This window comes from Nothobranchius furzeri, chromosome 6 (genome assembly GCF_043380555.1).
Source record: "Nothobranchius furzeri strain GRZ-AD chromosome 6, NfurGRZ-RIMD1, whole genome shotgun sequence".
Classification (NCBI taxonomy): Eukaryota; Metazoa; Chordata; class Actinopteri; order Cyprinodontiformes; family Nothobranchiidae; genus Nothobranchius; species Nothobranchius furzeri.
This window is the reverse complement of record NC_091746.1, coordinates 29402282-29423441: the sequence shown is the minus strand read 5'-3', so window position 1 is coordinate 29423441 and position 21160 is coordinate 29402282. Positions and strand designations below refer to the sequence as shown.

General features: G+C 47.3%; 2 protein-coding genes across 6 annotated transcripts in view; one reads left to right on the top strand and one right to left on the bottom strand.

Annotated features, from left to right (window-relative positions):
* Positions 1–829: 829 nt before the first annotated feature.
* On the bottom strand, positions 830–13192 carry aars2 (alanyl-tRNA synthetase 2, mitochondrial (putative)). 4 transcript variants are annotated; one of them, XM_054743869.2, is made up of 22 exons: positions 13061–13192; positions 9631–9819; positions 9413–9558; positions 9151–9342; positions 8937–9081; positions 8714–8859; positions 8522–8630; positions 8210–8248; positions 7995–8109; positions 7786–7913; positions 7448–7586; positions 7213–7382; positions 7021–7134; positions 6779–6919; positions 6576–6713; positions 6393–6496; positions 5227–5335; positions 5039–5164; positions 4848–4958; positions 4153–4236; positions 1449–1562; positions 830–1076 (listed from the first exon to the last, which is right to left on the bottom strand). In XM_054743869.2, exons 2-22 carry the CDS (start codon positions 9775–9777, stop codon positions 912–914), a joined length of 2682 nt encoding a protein of 893 aa, XP_054599844.2. In that variant the 5' UTR covers positions 9778–9819; positions 13061–13192; the 3' UTR covers positions 830–911. The 4 variants fall into 4 exon arrangements, with proteins under 4 accessions (XP_054599844.2, XP_015827957.3, XP_015827965.3 ...); XM_015972471.3 differs by lacking the exon at positions 13061–13192 and adding an exon at positions 11385–11664; XM_015972479.3 differs by lacking the exon at positions 13061–13192 and adding an exon at positions 11396–11525.
* alg13 (ALG13 UDP-N-acetylglucosaminyltransferase subunit) overlaps positions 13137–21160 on the top strand; it is a 27502-nt gene continuing 19478 nt past the window's right edge. For both annotated transcript variants that reach the window (XM_015972457.3, XM_015972451.3), the window contains exons 1-7: positions 13137–13267; positions 13919–14002; positions 18847–18897; positions 18985–19031; positions 19117–19189; positions 19270–19351; positions 19424–19589. In XM_015972457.3, the coding sequence (XP_015827943.3) occupies positions 13148–13267; positions 13919–14002; positions 18847–18897; positions 18985–19031; positions 19117–19189; positions 19270–19351; positions 19424–19589 (623 nt within the window). In that variant the 5' untranslated portion in view covers positions 13137–13147. The remainder of the gene's footprint in view (positions 13268–13918; positions 14003–18846; positions 18898–18984; positions 19032–19116; positions 19190–19269; positions 19352–19423; positions 19590–21160) is intronic.

The following is a 21160-nucleotide window of genomic DNA, read 5'->3' as shown; positions in this document are numbered from 1 at the left end:
CTCCCATCTAAATCACTTTTAAGTCTTTTCTCTGACATTCACATGCAGGACAATCAGGCCACAGCAGAGGGGGCGGAGCTAAATGAGTGATGCAGTGCCTGAATTAATCATTCAGATTAAATGTGAAAGGCAGAAGTAGACCTGAGTTCTGCTCTGATGCAGGTAACATCAGTATATGGACCATATGGACCAGCAGTTCTGAGCTCGGGTCAGTCAGGTGATCTGAACAACCTGCAGGATCATCAGGTGGTCTCAGCAGGACTGAGGTCAGAGTTTTTCCCACCTGCAGCCATCACTCAGGGATTGGCAGCAACGTGCAAGACCAGTGTGTCACATGGTCATTTTGCTGGAGGTCCCTCACCACACCTCTACCTTCTCACAAGGCTCTTATTGTGAAAAAACAAACAATAACACAGCTTTTATTGTGAAAGTCCACTCCTATACCAGCTCTGTTACTTTGGCGGTGCTTGCGATCAGTAGAAGTGAAGATTTCAGAAGGTTCTGATCCAAAGTCTGGCTTAGTTTCTCCTGAAACTAGTCTACCGGAAGACGGCAGTGGGGAGCTAGACCTGGTGGACAACGACCAGGTGAGTTCAACCAGAACCAGGTCCGGTTCCAGAGAACCAGACTGGTGTTCTACCAGAACTAGGACACAGACGACTCTGAGACCATAGGTCAGGTTCTGCTGGGATGAGGATGGTAGTGGATGAAGCTGATGAGACCCGTTAGTCTAGAGGGGTTTTCTCCACATGACCTTTGAACTGTGTGTGCACGCAGGTCGTTTATTTACATACAAACTGCTGTAAACAATAACTAATGAATCAACAAGGAACAAATGTGTCACTTTATTTCTTCTAAAACAAAGAAATCAAGTCTGCAGTGGGCGGGGCCACACTGACATCACAATTACATCATCGTATTTTCTGACGGGCAATGTGTTCAGCCCACCTCAGGGCCTCAGTAATGTCATTGCTGATTCCTGTTCCCTTGGCAACTACAGCAGAGCCACCAGCCCGCCCCCCAAAATGGCCACACACTTCCATCGCCCAATCAGAGGCAGCGAGGGCCGTCGAGTCCTGCCAGGAGAAGGAAGAACCAATCAGAACATTTCATTTTTATCCATTTACCAAGAAGTTAACAGATTACGTTTGATTCTTAATCTAATTCCTTCCAAGTGTTCCTTATAGGACAGAGAGGAGTCAAGCTGGACATCCGGAAGTTTGTATGTGTGTGTGTGTGTGTGTGTGTGTGTGTGTGTGTGTGTGTGTGAACGAGTGAGTGAAAGAGACAGACTGGAGCTGCTGGTGGTAGTGTCCCACCAGTTACCATGTTTACATGATTCATGAGAATTAAGAACGTAGAATGGGTCCATTATGGACCAATGGAAACCCTAACCCCTTTAATGACCACACCCCCTCATGATGTCACTAACAGCTGAACAACATTACCTTGGGAACCTGACAGGCACAAAGAATTTTCCCAGAATCCCTCTGGTGAGCGAGAAGCATCACATGACTGAGCGGAGAGGCGGAGCTTAGCAGGTTTACGGTCTTCATGAGAACCTGGAGCAAAGAACCAGATCAGAAGCTGAACCCTGGGCTGACCTCTGATCAGCTGACGATTAAAACGTTTGAGGAACAGAACCAGGAAGTGCTCAGACCCGACCTGAACACCAGAACAGATCCAGACTGACCCGAGATCTCGCGTCTGGGTTCTGGTCTGACCCGATGGGGCAGAAGATCAAAGCCTGGACCTGTCCAAAACCTGGGTCCACACCGAGCTGACACTATAACGCTCACCAGGTGTAGTTCAGCTGCTGCCTGTTTCATGTCTCATCAGCTGTTCTTGATGTTGGACACACAGCAGAGAACTGATGCGCCCCCTGCTGTCCTGTGGAGGTGGATTGTTCCTTCATCCCTGCTGATGTTCAGGGGTCTCATTTATCAAACATGGCGTACAATCCTTACTAAAACCGTACTTAAGCTCAGCAAAACAAATGTACTTACGCCAAGCAGGTGTGTGATCTATCAAACATGGAGTACACACGGCTGCACGCGATCTCCGCTTCATAAATCAGAAACTATCTGGAAAGGTTCTCAGCTGCTTTTAGTCACATCCCGCCCTCACCACGCCCACTTACTGCCATAAATAGTCAATGCAAAGTGCCTTGTGGATCTCATGCATGTACATAAGCCGGCTGTTGCAGCGCTCCGCCAATGACATGGCGACCGTAGATCAAGGCAGATCAAGGAAGCGCTATTTCACAAGCAGAAGTTGAGGTACGTGTGGGTGAGGTGGAGAAATGACAGGAAGTGCTTTTGCAAAACAAATAAGAGAAAATCCACGGAGTGGCACAGCGTTGCTGAAGCCGTCAATGCTGACTTCTTCAGAGAGATCTGTGGCGGATATTAAAAAAATGATCCGATCAGGATTCGATCCCCAGACTCTCAGGTGAAAGTCACGTGTGCTAACCAGTCAGCCAAACAGAGATCTCCCCTGTACAAGTAGCCAGGGCGCATGATCAGTCGGGTCACAGTGACAGGACACACACTGTCACACACGCATGATGTTCTGTCTCAATCTGTCCCCCTGCTGATATTCTGCATTCTGCGCTTCAGGCTCTGTGTGTGTGTGTGTGTGTGTGTGTGTGTGTGTGTGTGTGTGTGTGTGTGTGTGTGTGTGTGTGTGTGTGGGTACAAGTGATAACGCTGCAGGATTTCATAATTGTATCTTCTCAGCAGCAGCACTGCAGGTGCTCTCCATGTCCAGCATGTGTGTCAGCCAGGTCCTTAGTCAACTTAAAGTTGCGCACATTTTTCCGCTAAGTTTTCTTTCATGAATCCCAAAGTTTGCGTGGAAAGTCGCTTACGCAGTTTTCTGACCCGTTTTGTGCGTAAGCTAGCTTGATATGAGGCCCAAGGTCTCTCTGTGTGTAAAACGTCAAGAACAGCCGATGCAACAGGTCACTTAAAACTCGACTCGTCTGGGGATGGCTGGAGGAAAAAGCTGGAGCACGTCAAACCAACAGGAATGTGGATCGTTATGCTGATCTTGGCCCTCTTTCTCCATACTCAAAACCAGTTGTTACCAGTTTGGGGGTGAAACTTGATGAAGGACTTAAATTTGATGCTCACATCAATTCTGTGATCCGGTCCAGTTTCTTTCACCTGAGACGCCTTGCTAAAATCAAGCCTATGCTGTCGAGAGCCCACCTGGAGCGGGTACTGCATGCCTTTGTTATTTCTCGGCTTGACTACTGCAACTCTCTCTATGCAGGGTTGTGTCAGTCATCACTGCGTCGCCTACAGGTTGTGCAGAACAGCGCAGCCAGGTTTCTGACTGGGACCAGGAAACGGGACCACATCAGTCCAGTTCTGGCCTCCCTGCACTGGCATCCGATTTCCTATCGCTCACAATTCAAAATACTCGTCTTTGTTTATCATTTCTTCCAGGGTGGTGCTCCCCCCTATCTGGCCACTCTCCTGAACAGACATTCCCCATCACGCGCTCTGCGCTCCTCTGACCAAGGCCTGCTCGCTGTCCCTCGGTCTAGGTGTCGTACCCGTGGGGACCGGGCTTTCTCAGTCCTAGCACCGTTACTCTGGAACCAGTTGCCACCCTCAGTTAGGCTGTCCCCATCTCTGCCAGTCTTTAGGAATCACCTAAAAACACACCTCCTCCGCTTGGCGTTTCCAGAACATGTTTGATTTTGGCCCTCTATTATGTTGAATCCATTCCAGTTTTCATTGGTTCACTCAATCCAAATGTGTCTCACACATTTGTCCTTTACCAGAATGTTTCATCTATCTTGTAATTTCCATTTTGTATTTTGTAATTTGAATTTCTTTTATTGTTGATTTATTCAGTATAATTACTTACAACTGTACCATGTTCAGCGCTTTGGGCTTCCTGACAGGGTTGCGGAAGGCGCTTTATAAATAAAGCTTTGATTGATTGATTGATTGATTGATTGATTGATTGAATGTAAACCTTGTTTCTGTCTACAGCAGCTTGATTATCAAGGACGAAGAACATGAGAACTTTCATAGTAACGTGCTCCAGGTTTCTAAAGCTGTGGGTGGGTCTGCTCGATTTTTAAAAAAAACCAATCACTCACAGCTTCAACATCAAAACCACAAACGACCGACTCACCGACAGTGAGTCTGTGTCCACCGAGTCCACCAGCAGATCCTTTATGTTGTTCTTCTCCAGCAGACCCTGAGCTTTCTGGCCAGCCTGAGGAAGGCATGAACAATGATAAAGCAGCAGCCCGGCTTCAGTTCTAACGTGTTTGAGAACTGAGGCGAGCTACAGGTATGTCAGGTGAGTTCTTATTGGCTACAGACCTCTCTGGTGTCCCCCAGGGCTCCATCTTAGGGCCGTTAATGTTTTTCTTATATGTACCGCTACAGGGGGCAGTTTTAGAAAGTAAATCATCACCTTCCCCTTCTATGCTGGATGTCTACTTGCTCCAGGGACCAACCAGCCTCTCTTCGGCTGTTTGGATGAGCAGGAACTTCTCACATCCTGACAGAGATTATTATGTTAGGTCATAAACACTCTGACCCATGCAACCCTGCATCTACCTTACATTCTGCACTCCCTCACTCCAGCTCAGGTCAGCAACCCAGCTCCTGCAGGAGGTCTCCAAAATCAGGCTGAAGACCAGAGGTGGGTCACTTGCCCACCTGTTGGGCTGGTGATGTTTCGGAGTTTTATGAATGTCTATTTTTTTTTAATTAAAAATGCTCATAAACTCCCATCTGTGTTTAGTCCCATGAGCCAGGTGGTGACAGAGTCAGGATAGGGTCAGATGTGTGTCAAAAGTGAGTCAGGTGTGCTCTGACCTCTCTGGCCTCCAGTTTCCTGATGAGCGTATTGGTGGTCCTCAGTATTGTTCGCAGGCGGCCCTGCAGTTCTCTGCGTTGCCACTGTGGCATGGAGGCGTTATCCACAGCCTGTCAAACGCAGCACAGGGCTAAAAAACACAGAACATCCTCGATAATCAGCTGCAGCGCATCATGGGTGGTCCTCTTACATCAGACAAGACACTGGCCTCCCTGGAAATGCGCTGGGCGTAGTCAAGGCTGGAGTGGGCGGAGCCTGGCAATCTCGCTGACATAGAGTCCACATCCTGAGACAAAGCCCGCCCCGTCTCCCGTGCCTGAGGAGCCGTCTCACTTTACACTTGTATGACATCGGAGACTCTGATCACGTGGGACTCACCTGTATGGCTTCCTGTCCCGTCACAGCAATGATCCGACTTACTCCTTTCGCCAGCTGTTTCTCGGAGACGATCACCAGATTCTCAATGGCGCCGGTCTGAAGCAGATGTCTGAAAGAACGAACACACCTGTGACATCCACACACCTGATGTGGCTTAAGGACAGGACAGTCAGGTTCCTGTTACCTGCCTAGCAAACCTCACCTGCACCTGACCAGCAGTTTCTACAAACCCAAGTCAGAGTAATCCAGTCTGAAAAACACCTGAGACCAAACCCAGCAAACTTCCTGTGGATCATTTCCTAACGGGGCGGGGCGAAGCTCAAACGCTTGGTCACAGATTACACCTGAGTTAGAAGCTCAAAGGGGCAGATGACTCTGTCAATCAATCAGTCAAACTTTATTTATAAAGCACTTAATCACGCAATACACGCAACTCAAAGTGCTTCACTTTGCACACACACACACACACACACACACACACACACTGGAAAAAACACAATGGGCTGAGATCAGATGAGCCAAATCAGCTAAGATAAGGTTAAGGAAACACCATCAGGGGAGCCATCCGCCCCGACAGCAGCAGATCCACAGCAGCAGCCGAGGCCCCGACACAGGGCGCCCAGGGCAGGGAGGGCGGAGGCCCCCACCTCCACCCAGGCACACCTGGAAAGCACCCAGGCCGCCACAGCCGACAACTGCCCCCGGGGCAGAGGGCTCCCACAGAGGAAACACTGGAAAAAGGCTAAATTAAGGTTAAAATATAAAATCAAAAGAGCTAAAATGAGAATTGTAATATAAAAAATTATATCGACGTTAAAATAATGTTGATCATAAATCATGGTAAAAATTCTGTTTAAAATAAAATAAATAAATAAATAACCTAATTAATGAATTAAGATGAAAAAGATGAGTCTGGGCTCCTGCTGGTATTAATCTGGTTGACCCGGAGCTCAGTGGCTATGAACACATGAACGTCCACCGGCACACGCCTTCCCGTCACCAAAAAAACCAGATGGCAGTCTGACAGCTCCTGATTGATCAGCTGTGTGACATCACTCATCCACCTAGGGCCCCATCCTGGTTGGGTCGGCTGATCAAACTTAAAAAAAAAAGAGATGACCACTAGGTAAAGGTCTGGACAGGTGAACAGGTGGTTCTGTTCTCACGTTCCACAGCAGAGCTCCACAGACGTCTCTCTATCCATCTCGGCATCCAGAAGCTCAGACACCGGAACTTCCAGAGACACCACACGGACTGGGTCGGGATACACCTGCATAGACAGAGGGGTCCTAGAGGTCAGCATACCTGGAGACACAGGTGAGACCAAGGTGAACGGTGTCTCAGCTCACCTCATCCACAGTTCTCAGTCCTGGGATGGTCCTGACTCTCTGCAGGGGAAGCTCTGAGCTGTGGACCATCTGATTAGCAGCAATGATGTCATTAACACACCTCTCTACCTGCTGGAGTTCAGAGGAGCCGAGGGAACCCTGAAGAGAACCAACAGGACTCATCAGAACCTTTGTGGGTCGATCACCAGGGAAGCAGGTCTCACCTTGACGCTGAAGTCAAAGCGCAGGCGGTCTGCGGACACGTGAGAACCTCTTTGATGGACAGACGGACCCAGAACCTTCCTCAGAGCAAAGTTCAGGACGTGGGTGGCTGTATGGTTCACCATGCAGGACAGCCGGTGGACCTGAGACGGACGGACGGATGTGGGACAGCGAAAGGACAACAAAGATACCCGGGCTCTGGTGTTTTTGGTTCTGGACCACGTCCCGGCCCAGCTGGTTTTACCTGGTCCAGGTGCAGCTGGATGTGGTCTCCGGTCTTCAGGCTGTCGGCTGCGGTCACCTGATGGACCACATACCCCCCGGCCCGGACCACCGCCTCCACGGGATACAGAACATCCTGAAAGACAGAACCGGGCATTGGCTGGACTTGAGGGGATTTCCCATGATGCACTTCCACTCTCAGTGTTCAGCTGACCGGTAGCCCGGTGCGGGTGAAGTATCCCAGGTCATGTGACTGCCCCCCCTGCTCAGAATAAAAGCAGGTCTGGTCCAGAACCACTCCACAGCGCTGACCTTCACGGACCTCAGGAACCAGAACCTGGCCATCATACAGGGCCAGAACGGTCGCATGGCATGCTGGGAACACTGCAAGGAGGGAGGAGTTATTATCCCGCTGTGGACCAATCAGAGGCTGTGCAGTAAGGATGTACCGTATCGGCCTCGGTCCAGTTGGTACTGGTACTTGAGGCTGTCGTCGGTGTGGGGAAGTCCGAGACGCAGCAGCGCCGCCAGGCTGAGTACATCCGGCGTCACTTGTGATGGAGCATCTGACTGCAGCTCAGACGCTGCCTGAAACAAGTGTGACATCATGAGTGATGTCACTGGTTACACGTGTAACCTATTTCCACATTAGTTTCACAATAAAAGCCCCTCCTTCCCCTGTGTTAAACGTTTAGTGTGACGCTGAACGCCAGGTAGTTAAATACTCTTGCAAGTGTTTAAACTGGGAGGAACCAGGTGCATCCTGGGAGTTTTAGTGTGGTTATACCTTCTGATGCTGGGCGACCAGTCGGTCCAGCTCCTCGCGGTCAACCTGGACGCCTTTCTCCTCCAACATCAGGTCCACCAGGTCCAGAGGAAAGCCCAAGTCCCGGTGCAGAGACCAGGCTACTGAGGCTGAAACAGAACCAACAGGGTCAACAGTTGGACCTGCACCCCGACCAGAACCAACCAGAACCCGCACAATCGATCACAGACCAGGAAACGGGTCGTCTCTGGTCTCCTGCTTGCTGAGGGTTCGTCGAATGATCCTGCTGCCTTGCTCCAGAGAAGACAGGAAGTGAGCTTCGTTCTCGTTGATCACGTCTGTAATCTGTCAAAGAGGAGCCAGATGATGACGACATCCTGTGACATCATCCAGGTGTTAAACATGAGGGCGAGCAGCCAGGTCAGAATAAAACCACGAGACTTACCCGGTCCACGTCCACGGACAGCTCTGGGTACACGTCCCCCTGCCGGCAGAGAGGGGATCGGTCTCGTCAAAAACCAGCCCTCCCAGTTAAACCATCAACACCAGTGAGGAGGATCCATCACTCCTAAACTAAAAATCCTTTCAAATAACCAGGAAGTCAAACAGGAAATACCTACAAACCCTTCAGTCACTCAAATAACAACAAAACATTGGTGTCATCCCGCTCCAGGTTCTGGTTCTGATGGACTGGCCCACGTGCATTCTGGTGCTGGTTGCACAGCAGACAATGTGCATTGTGGGAAATGCTTCTTACCAGTGTGTGAACGACAGTGGGAACCAGGCTGCCCAGTGCTCCCTGTGGAATCTTCAGGACTTCGACACAGAACCGGACTGCTCGCCTCAGAATCCTCCTCAGAACCAACCTGGCACAGAAACACAGCACAGGTGAGCTACTCCTGTACGGCTAATGACATCACACAGGTGCCAGGAGACAGGACAGGCTTACTCGGGTCCTGACATGCCAGGATGGACTCCATCTGCAATGCAGACCGATAAAGTCCGTATGTGGTCCGCCACCACTCTGTAGGCCATGTCCACCTGTCCTTCATCTGCTGCACCTGTCCTGCCGAGGTAAGGCCCCACCCCAGAGCTCTGTGGGAGGAGCAGTCAAGATGGTTTTCACCCGAACGGAACGCCAGTGCGGACCTGGATGGAACACTTGTGCATACCTGGTGGATGGCGTCCAGCAGCGGAGTGAACAGGTCAGTGTCGTAGTTGGACCGTTTCCCCTGCAGGACGCTCACCAGCCTCTCCAGACCCATTCCAGTATCAACGCAGAACTTGGGCAGTGGACGCAGACTGTGGTCCGCCTCCCTGGAACAGAACCAGACCTCAGCCTGCTGAAGCCCCAAACCCGAGTCCCGGTCTGGACTGAACACTGACCTGTTGTACTGAATAAAGACCAGGTTCCAGATCTCCACCACATCTGGACTGTCTGCGTTGACCAGTGCCGCGGCATCTCGGCCCCCCACGTGGTCATAATGGATCTCGGTGCAGGGTCCACAAGGACCTGTGTCCCCCATCTCCCAGAAGTTGTCCTTCAGTCCGAATGGCAGGATGCGAGCAGGAGGAACCCTGAGGAGCAGAGACCTGGTCAGCTGACCCAATTCTAGCCTGATGTGTCTCCAGGCAGAAGCGGGCCTACCCCAGATCCAGCCAGATGCGTCGCGTCTCCTCATCCGCCGGTAACCTCGACTTAGAATCCCCACCAAAATAAGACACATACAGCCGGTTTGCAGGTATCCCATAATGCTCTGTTAGGAGGCTCCACGCCATGTGACACGCCTCCTCCTGACCACACACAGACATAGCGTGAGACTTTGCTCACATAAACAGCCTCACACATCACAGTGACCCTCCCACCTTGAAGTAGTCTCCAAAGGACCAGTTCCCGAGCATCTCGAAGAAGGTGTGGTGATAGACGTCTCTGCCCACGTCATCCAGATCATTGTGTTTCCCGCCAGCTCGGACGCATTTCTGACTGTTGACCACTCTGCGGTATGTTGCCATCGGGCTGCGCGGATCTGCCGTTCCCAGGAAGACGGGTTTGAACTGAAATCACAACAGACTGATGATCTGTTGTCCCGGGAACCACATCTACACCCAAACTACAGCTGATCATATCAGGGTAACAGCTGATCAGAGTAACAGCTGATCATATCAGGGTAACAGCTGATCAGGGTAACAGCTGATCATATCAGGGTAACAGCTGATCATATCAGGATAACAGCTGATCATATCAGGGTAACAGCTGATCAGGGTAACAGCTGATCATATCAGGGTAACAGCTGATCATATCAGGATAACAGCTGATCAGGGTAACAGCTGATCATATCAGGGTAACAGCTGATCAGGGTAACAGCTGATCATATCAGGGTAACAGCTGATCATATCAGGGTAACAGCTGATCAGAGTAACAGCTGATCAGGGTAACAGCTGATCATATCAGGGTAACAGCTGATCAGGGTAACAGCTGATCAGGGTAACAGCTGATCATATCAGGGTAACAGCTGATCATATCAGGGTAACAGCTGATCATATCAGGGTCACAGCTGATCAGGGTAACAGCTGATCATATCAGGGTCACAGCTGATCAGGGTAACAGCTGATCATATCAGGGTAACAGCTGATCAGGGTAACAGCTGATCATATCAGGGTAACAGCTGATCATATCAGGGTAACAGCTGATCATATCAGGGTAACAGCTGATCATATCAGGGTAACAGCTGATCAGGGTAACAGCTGATCATATCAGGGTAACAGCTGATCAGGGTAACAGCTGATCATATCAGGGTAACAGCTGATCATATCAGGGTAACAGCTGATCATATCAGGGTAACAGCTGATCAGGGTAACAGCTGATCATATCAGGGTAACAGCTGATCATATCAGGGTCACAGCTGATCAGGGTAATAGCTGATCATATCAGGGTAACAGCTGATCATATCAGGGTAATAGCTGATCATATCAGGGTCACAGCTGATCAGGGTAACAGCTGATCATATCAGGGTAACAGCTGATCAGGGTAATAGCTGATCATATCAGGGTAACAGCTGATCATATCAGGGTAACAGCTGATCATATCAGGGTAACAGCTGATCAGGGTAATAGCTGATCATATCAGGATAACAGCTGATCATATCAGGGTAACAGCTGATCATATCAGGGTAACAGCTGATCATATCAGGGTAACAGCTGATCAGGATAACAGCTGATCATATCAGGGTCACAGCTGATCATATCAGGGTAACGGCTGATCAGGGGAACAGCCTGCCTCCTGCTTAACTGTGTTTTTGACCAACTCAACCAGTTTAAATTAAGCTGTGATTTTAGTCATCTTCTGCCAAATACCCACCAGAGTGACTAACTGGTGCCTGCACTGATCTGGTTACGGGGTCATTTATGCTGCAGCTCCAATCGTAAAGATGCTTTTATTCACTGATCCAAAAGCAGAACCCCGGTCTGGTTCTGCGGTGCTGCTAAAGGTGAGGGATACTTTATTTGTTTTATTTTGGAGTGTTAATAAAGTTAAACAGAACAACACGACTCGTTAAATGTCCAACTGGACTCTTATTTTGAAAGACTCTCCGACTGACTGAACCGGACCACAAACCAACCTGGTTCATACCGGCGTTCACGAACAGCAAGCTCGGGTCTCCTCTGGGTCGGACGGGAGAAGACGGAACCAGAATGTGTCCGTGGCTCTCCTGGAAGAAGTCCAGGAAGGTCTTCCGGACCTGCGCGGCAGGAAACAAGGGCGGAAACCCGCTGAGAGAGCGCACCGAGGCGGCAGAGAGCGGTCGGAACCGCCGCAGGACTGACTCCAGCATCTGGATCACAATCTCACAGAGCCAAACCAGACCCGAACCATCTCAAGGTGTTTTGGGGGCGCATGCGCGCAGCTGTCTTCTTCTACGTACATATTATATGTCGTAAATGTTATGCTGCCACCTGGTGATCACATTTGGCTGCTGCAGCTGAGAAAGCCACAGTACATGCGCGCGCACGATTTGAATAGATAAAAATACAAAAAAACATCTGTTATTATTATTAGTATGTAGATTTGTATGTCTGTGTCTTTAATGCTGTTTCTCCTTGGAAACACAATTCTTTATTTTAATTCATTTATTTTCGTTTGCTGAAGTTACATCATGGCCAAATGTGTATTTAACTAGCTGCCTTAACGAGTTACCTTCACCACTGGTCTCTCTCTCTCACTGTATGTGCGTGTGTGTGTGTGTGTGTGTGCGTGTATATATATACCATAGACTGTACATATACACCACACACACACACACACACACACACACACACACACACACACACACACACACACACACACACACACACACACACACACACACACACACATTTATATATATATATGTATATATATATATGTATATATACGATATATATACATACATATATATGTATATATACATACATATACATATATATATGTATATATATATATATATATGTATATGTATGTATATATACCGTATACACACACACACACACACACACACACACACACACACATATATATATATATATATATATATATATATATATATATATATATATATATATGTATATATACGGTATATATACATACATATATATATGTATATATACGTATATATACATATATATGTATATATACCGTATATATACATACATATATATACATATACATATATATATGTATATATACATATATATATATATATATATATATATATATACATATATATATGTATATATACATATATATATATATATATATATATATATATATATATATATATATATATATATATATATATACATGTGTGTGTAGTATATACACACACACACACACACACACACACACACACACACACAAGCAGGACAGCAGACAGGAAGTATATATTTTAGAATCTCCAGGTACAAAAAGTAAACCCGTGTGAGGGTCGCGAACACATCTGGAACAAGACCTCTAACATCTGGATCTGTCAGCGCTGTAGTAAAAAAATAAGTACAGTTTATTTAAATTGCACCTTTCCCATTAACAGGCGCTTCAAAAATAGACCAGAAATTTAAAATTAAATGATAAACTCGGTTCTGGATCTTTCCAGGAGCTGGAGATGAAGCTGAAACTGAAGCAAATGTTCTCCTCAGCTATCCTGGGTCCTCCACTGAATCATAAGTTCGGTTCTGTCTGACAGGTTGTCCAGTCCGCTTCTGTCCCAGACTTGGTGGGTCCCTGAACGCATCTCGCGCGCTCGTTAAACCTGATTAAACTCACCTGCTGGCGCCACGGAGGCTCGCGCGGCTTTCACCGGAGGATACCGGCTGTTCCGTGGAGTTTTGTTCGGCTCGTTTCGGCAGCGGCATGCAGAAAGGTCTGAAAAAGTACTTCGTCAACATGGACGAGTACCTGTCCAGTTTGGGACTCTACCGGAAGATGGTGGCGCGGGACGCGTCCAGTCTGTTCCGGGCCGTGTCTGAACAGGTGAGGCGGGGTAACGCGGGGTTCGTTGCGGTTCCGACAAACGTGTTCCTCTGTCCTTAAGGCAAAATGTCCAGCTCTACACGCACATGTGATGTGAGACCTGCAGGGCCGCTCACCGCTCTCTCTGACTAGTTCCGAGTAGCGGCTCGGTTCCGGTGACCGGTTAGCCACTCTGCAGCAGTGGTACCCACACTCCTGCTTCAGACCCCGTCTCTTCAGAAACTTATAAAGCGGAATAATTCAGGACAAAACGAAACTCGTCCGCTCAGGTTTACTTTTATGACTGCAGTTGAGTTTTTGTAGCTTCAGCAACTGTTTTTCTTTTAAAATTTGCTTTATGGACTGGAAACAAGCCTAAGACCCCCAGTGAAGCTCCTGGCGATCCCCAGTGGGGTCACGACCCCGGCTTTGGGAACCCCTTTTTTGGAGTAAGCAAATCAGTCCAAAACCGAACAGAATGTTTGGATCAACCTGTGGATTTAGTCCTTTTGGGGGCCGAGGTGACACCTTAGACCTGACCCCCATTTATGTGATTTATTTGTGTGTGTGTGTGTGTGAGATGGTGGTTGGGGCAGGGCTGCTCAGTAGACTCATGCTGATAACCCAAACCCGGGCCATCCCATCTGACCCGCTGTTCTGCCTGTGCTGCAGCTGTATTACTCCCAGAACTACCACCAGAAGATCCGACAGGACTGCGCTGACTTCATGAGGACCAACAGGTGCAACTTTGAACCGGTGAGCAGAATCTAGATGGGTTTAGTCCAGTGATGACTAGTTTTGTTTCTGTTTAGTTTACTAGGAAACCCAACATCCGGTCCAGATTTCCTGACCTCATCTTTCCAATTTCCTTCCCAGCTGACAGTTTGGTTGTGGTCCAGGCCCGGTCCAACAGACAATGAGGCCGATTTTTGGCCTGACCCTTTAACATGATGTGGAATGCAGGTCCTTCTCAAAAAATTAGCATATTGTGATAAAGTTCATTATTGTCTGTAACGTACTGATAAACATGCATACAGTGGGGCAAAAAAGTATTTAGTCAGCCACCGATTGGGCAAGTTCTCCCACTTAAAATGACAGAGGTCAGTAATTTACATCATAGGTACACTTCAACTGTGAGAGACAGAATGTGAAAAATCCGCACATGGCAGGATTTTTAAAGAATTTGTAAATCAGGGTGGAAAATAAGTATTTGGTCAATAACAAAAATTCAACTCAATACCTTGTAACATAACCTTTGTTGGCAATAACTGAGGTCAAACAATTACTATAGGTCTTTACCAGGTTTGCACACACAGTAGCTGGTATTTTGGCCCATTCCTCCATGCAGATCTTCTCGAGAGCAGTGATGTTTTGGGGCTGTCGCCGAGCAACACAGACTTTCAACTCCCTCCACAGATTTTCTATGGGGTTGAGGTCTGGAGACTGGCTAGGCCACTCCAGGACTTTCAAATGCTTCTTACGGAGCCACTCCTTTGTTGCCCGGGCGGTGTGTTTGGGATCATTGTCGTGTTGGAAGACCCAGCCACGATTCATCTTCAAAGCTCTCACTGATGGAAGGAGGTTTTGGCTCAGAATCTCACGATACATGGCCCCATTCATTCTGTCCTTAACACGGATCAGTCGTCCTGTCCCCTTAGCAGAAAAACAGCCCCAAAGCATGATGTTCCCACCCCCATGCTTCACAGTAGGTATGGTGTTCTTGGGATGCAACTCAGTATTCTTCTTCCTCCAAACACGACAAGTTGAGTTTATACCAAAAAGTTCTACTTTGGTTTCATCTGACCACATGACATTCTCCCAATCCTCTGCTGTATCATCCATGTGCTCTCTGGCAAACTTCAGACGGGCCTGGACATGCACTGGCTTCAGCAGCGGAACACGTCTGGCACTGCAGGATTTGATTCCCTGCCGTTGTAGTGCGTTACTGATGGTGACCTTTGTTACTGTGGTCCCAGCTCTCTGCAGGTCATTCACCAGGTCCCCCCGTGTGGTTCTGAGATTCTTGCTCACCGTTCTCATGATCATTTTGATCCCACGGGATGAGATCTTGCGTGGAGCCCCAGATCGAGGGAGATTATCAGTGGTCTTGTATGTCTTCCATTTTCTGATAATTGCTCCCACAGTTGATTTTTTCACACCAAGCTACTTGCCTATTGTAGATTCACTCTTCCCAGTCTGGTGCAGGTCTACAACTCTTTTCCTGGTGTCCTTCGAAAGCTCTTTGGTCTTGGCCATAGTGGAGTTTGGAGTCTGACTGTTTGAGGCTGTGGACAGGTGTCTTTTATACAGATAGAGTTCAAACAGGTGCCATTAATACAGGTAACGAGTGGAGGACAGAAAAGCTTCTTAAAGAAGACGCTACAGGTCTGTGAGAGCCAGAGATTTTCCTTGTTTGAAGTGACCAAAAACTTATTTTCCACCCTGATTTACAAATAAATTCTTTAAAAATCCTGCCATGTGAATTCATGGATTTTTTTTTCATTCTGTCTCTCACAGTTGAAGTGTACCAATGATGTAAATTACTGACCTCTGTCATCATTTTAAGTGGGAGAACTTGCACAATCGGTGGCTGACTAAATACTTTTTTGCCCCACTGTAATGGATTCATTCCACACAACTGAAGTAGTTCAAGCCTTTTATTGTTTCTAATATTGATGATTTTGGCGTACAGCTCATGAAAACCCAAAATTCCTATCTAAAAAAATTGGCATATTTCATCCGAACAATAAAAGAAAAGTGTTTTTAATACAAAACAATTCAACCTTCAAATAATGATGTTCAGTTATGCACTCAATACTTGGTCGGGAATTCTTTTGCAGAAATGACTGCTTCAGTGCGGCGTGGCATGGAGGCAATCAGCCTGTGGCACTGCTGAGGTGTTATGGAGGCCCAGGATGCTTCGATAGCGGCCTTAAGCTCATCCAGAGTGTTGGGCCTTGCGTCTCTCAACTTTCTCTTCACAATATCCCACAGAGTCTCTACGGGGTTCAGGTCAGGAGAGTTGGCAGGCCAGTTGAGCACAGTAATACCATGGTCAGTAAACCATTCACCAGTGGTGTTGGCACTGTGAGCAGGTGCCAGGTCGTGCTGAAAAATGAAATCTTCATCTCCATAAAGCTTTTCAGCAGATGGAAGCATGAAGTGCTCTCAAATCTCCTGATGGCTAGCTGCAGTGACCCTGCCCTTGATCAAACACAGTGGACCAACACCAGCAGCTGACATGGCACCCCAGACCATCACTGACTGTGGGTACTTGACACTGGACTTCAGGCATGTTGGCATTTCCCTCTGCCCAGTCTCCCTCCAGACTCTGGCACCTTGATTTCCGGATGACGTGCAAAATTTGCTTTCATCCGAAAAAAGCACTTTGGACCACTGATAACAGTCCAGTGCTGCTTCTCTGTAGTCCAGGTCAGGCGCTTCTGCCACTGTTTCTGGTTCAAATGTGGCTAGACCTGGGGAATGCGGCACCTGTAGCCCATTTCCTGCACACGCCTGTACACGGTGGCTCTGGATGTTTCTACTCCAGACTCAGTCCACTGCCTCCGCAGGTCCCCCAAGGTCTGGAATCGGTCCTTCTCCACTATCAGGGTCCGGTCACCTCTTCTGGTTGTGCAGCGTTTTCTGCCACACTTCTTCCTTCCCACAGACTTCCCACTGAGGTGCCTTGATACAGCACTCTGGGAACAGCCTGTTCATTCAGAAATGTCTTTCTGTGTCTTACCCTCTTGCTTGAGGGTGTCAGTGATGGCTTTCTGGACAGCAGTCAGGTCAGTGGTCTTACCCGTGATTGCGGTTTTGAGTAATGAACCAGGCTGGGAGTTTTTAAAAGCCTCAGGAATCTTTTGCAGGTTTTTAAAAGTTAGTTGATTCAGATGATTAGGTTAATAACTCGTTAATAGCTTTTTGAGACAGGAATTTTGGGTTTTCATGAGCTGTACGCCAAAATCATCAATATTAGAAACAAAAGGCTTGAACTACTTTAGTTGTGTGTATTGAATCTAATGTATATGAAAGTCTAATGTAAATCAGTAAATCAGACAATAATGAACTTTATCTTTATGCTAATTTTTTGAGAAGGACCTGTATTTATCCTTAGATCAAACATGTTTAACTGCAAGCTGTGCTCATTGCTTGGCAACCAGAATAAGCATGAAAGATTGACATTTGTAGCTCTGGTTGTAGGAAATAGTTTGATCTTTCTCATTTAATGAGTAGCTACGGCTATGGATCAGATTTTTCTAGTCGTGTTCTGTGGCGGTGCTTCTTTAGCCGTGTTGAATTCTGGGACGGGTAAATTGATGGTCAGGTCCTCTCAGCTGTTGTCTCTATTCAATTTCAGCCTTTTTAAGGACTTCAGTCAGCATATCGTGACTGCTTCAGGTGTAAGTGTCACTGATCAGTGGCAAAGAGCATTCACAGTAACATTAAAAGTTTTAATTGGTCGAAGTCCATTCAGAGGATGAGAGCAGCTGTGTGATGCAAAATGTGATGTTCAGTGACCATAAGCTTGTTTTTACGGAGCTCTGTAAGACAACAGATTCCTGTGAATTACATCGTTGTGGGGGAATTTCACCAAGTTCTCCGGTGTTGGGAGTTTAGTAACGGCAATTTTAAAGCTTTGCTTTTTTTTCCCCCTTCAATTTTATTTATAAAGCGCCAAATCACTACAAGAGTCGTCTCAAGGCACTTCACATAATAAACATTTCAATACAGGTCAGGTCATTAAGCCAATCAGAAATAATGTTTCCTATATAAGGAACCCAGCAGGTTGCATCAAGTCACTGACTAGTGTCAGTGACTATACAGCAATCCTCATACTAAGCAAGAATATAGCGACAGTGGAGAGGAAAATCCCTTTTAACAGGAAGAAACTTCCAGAGGATCCTGGCTCAGTATAAGCAGCCATCCACCACGACTCACTGGGGATCGAGAAGACAGAGCGCACACACACGCGCACACACACACACACCAAGACGCAGCGGCATAATGGGACCAGCTGTTTCCCGAACCTACTTCCTCACCGGAGGAGCTCCCCTTTTATAGCAGCAGCGCCCTCATACGGGCATTAAGGGGTTGGATTGGGGGGTTAAACCACCAAATAGTTCCCGAGCGCGGCTTTCTGCAGCTCACCGCTCCCCCAGGGGATGGGTCAAATGCGGAGAATAAATTTCACCACACACCTGTGTGTGTGTGTGTGTGTGTGTGACGACTAAATGGGACTTTAATCTTTAATCTTAATACGTACGGAGGGCGTACTGCTCTAGACCAATAAAATTGGATCATGCATTTCGTACTGCTACATTACTATTTATATTATAAATAATGAACAAATGAGTGGCAAACCTTTATTAAGCCTAAAATGTAGGTTTTCTTTTTATGCTGAAGCGGCAGCAGGAGGTCAAAGGTGACCCCTTGTTGGTTTAGCGTTGGAGATCACTCGCAGGTTTTGTGCAATCTGGGTGCAATGCTTTCTGTTTGTCTAAGCCACGCCCACTGCCAGTTGTCATGGCAGTCTGGTTAGTTACTGATTGACATTTGTTCTGGTCTCAGATGTTGGTCTCCTGTTTGTCTTTTAGTTTGTTGAAGGATCGTTTGAGAAGTACCTGGAGCGTCTGGAGGACCCAAAGGTGAACGGCTGTGTGTGTGTCTAGCCACACCTGTACACAGCTGGGCCAAGTTTGCTCATGTGTGTGTGTGTGTGTGTGTGTTTGCAGGAGACGGTGGGTCAGGTAGAGATCAAGGCGCTGTCTCAACTATATAGGTAAACTCAACACACCTGTTGACCTGTTCTGATACCAACTTCATCGAGTCACATAGGTTTGAGTTGGTTCCTGTTTCACATGTAGACGGTGCTTCTTGATCTATCGTTACCCCGGGAAACCAGCCACCATCATCTCGGAGGATGACTTCTTGGACCAGGTGAGGAAAATTTGTTGTCATGGAAACCGGATCGGGGACTAGCTGGACTCTGATTGGCTGCTGTCTCCTGTGTTGCCCAGGTGATGCTGTGCTGCTCCATTAATGGTCACTATGACATTATATACCCAAGAAGTTACCTCACCTCTGCCGCGCTCTGCCAGTGTGAGTGTCACAACAAACTCATCAGTTGAATGTTGGTGTCTCACCTACTCAGGTGTGTAACTCTGTGATCAGCTCTCTTGTTCGAGCTGCTCTACACCCAGGTGTTTGGGTTGGAAGAAGAGGAGCTCAGTCTGGCCATGGAGGCCTTCAAGATGGGAGGTCGTCGCTATAGAAACAGTCTTTCAGTGTGCAGCGACATTGATGTTGGTTACGACACACTCGAGGACCGCGGCTACAGGTAGAAACACCGACGGTGACTCTTGGAGCATTTTATTTGCTCGGCTTCTGCTCAGAGGTTCTACGTGTCTTATTCACCCATTTTTCCATTAAATCTCCTGTGGGGATAAAAGCTCTGGCTTTCCTGTTTTAGGAAGTAGAAGTTAGTCAGAGGAGTGGGTCAGGGGCTGGGGGGGGGCGACAGGATTACAATTATTCATGATATGCAAATGTGTCTCCTCATTGGCTAACAGCAACGCGACTCTTCCGCTGCCTTTATTCCTTCTTTCTTGTTTAAAAATGCAACATTGAGGAGTTATCCCCACAAATAACACAAGACTGAACATTTTCCACCATGTTGTGGAGCTGCTAATGCTAATGGTTAGCTTCTATCTGAGACAAAGGCCTTGTTCGAGTTGAGCAGCACCTCGCCTGGAAAACAGACGCAGCAGGGGGCGTGGCTGAAAGCCGGCGTTTTAAGTCGGACACATTTCCCTACATGTGTAGCTCGCGGGCAGAGGTGTCAAATAACAAGTAGATACTTTGGTTATTTATACTTTACTGGAGTAATTATTTTTTAGCCTTCTTTATACTTGTACTCCCTTACATTTTCACACAATTATGGGTACTTTCTACTCCTTACTTTAAAAAAATAACCTCGTTACTCCCACTTCATTTCGGCTTGTCGTCAGTGATAAACAAAGGTTTGATTGTGGTTGGATGAGACCTACCATTCCGACATGCTATTGGTCAGCGCAACTGCACGTGACACAAATCATGTGACACTCCAGGATGTAAGACCAGTGTTGCCAGATGTACGATAATTATCGTATTTGTACCATAATTTTGGGCTCTGTACGATGTACGATCAATAGTTTCAAAAATCCTCAAATGTACGATAATTTCACGTTGCATCTAGTGACACCGTCTTTTGCTGTGGCTTTCCCAAGTCCATTACATAATTTTAAACTGTTCTGAAGTCAGATTTCACCTCAGTGCTTACAGGTTTATGCTATTGTGTCTATTACAAAAACTGACTCTGGGTCTATGTACAATAAATAGCCCAATCACATCGATAGGGCCTATTCTCGCGAGAAACTGTAAGGTTATAAAATTTGGCAGTGGCCCGCCAGTTTTTGCTGTTTGCCTGCGAGCGTGCCGAGTTAAGTCTAATCTAGGAGGACAGAGCGACGAGACAATGGCTTCTAATCTTAAAAGAAAAACCAGAGAAGGGACGGATGAAGGTAATGCAAAGCAACACCGGACACAAGCTTATCGTCCTGCATGGGAGTTATTATCAAATTTATAATGTACGATAATTTGTACTGAAAAACGATAATTTAGGCCTCTCTGTACGATATTGTGGGATTTTGGATCTGGCAACACTGTGTAAGACCGTTAGCAAATGTATGTAGCAGTAGCGTTGGGCGAAGAGGCAAAAGAACTCGCTAACAAGACGTCTGAACCAAGTACCCGTGAGGATGGCGCTGATAGCCTGGAAGACGAGCCAACCCCTGTACATCCCTGGCCATACCTGGAAGAATTTTTTGAAGTGGTTGGATGCAAAAACAACTCATTTCGAATGCGCTGCAA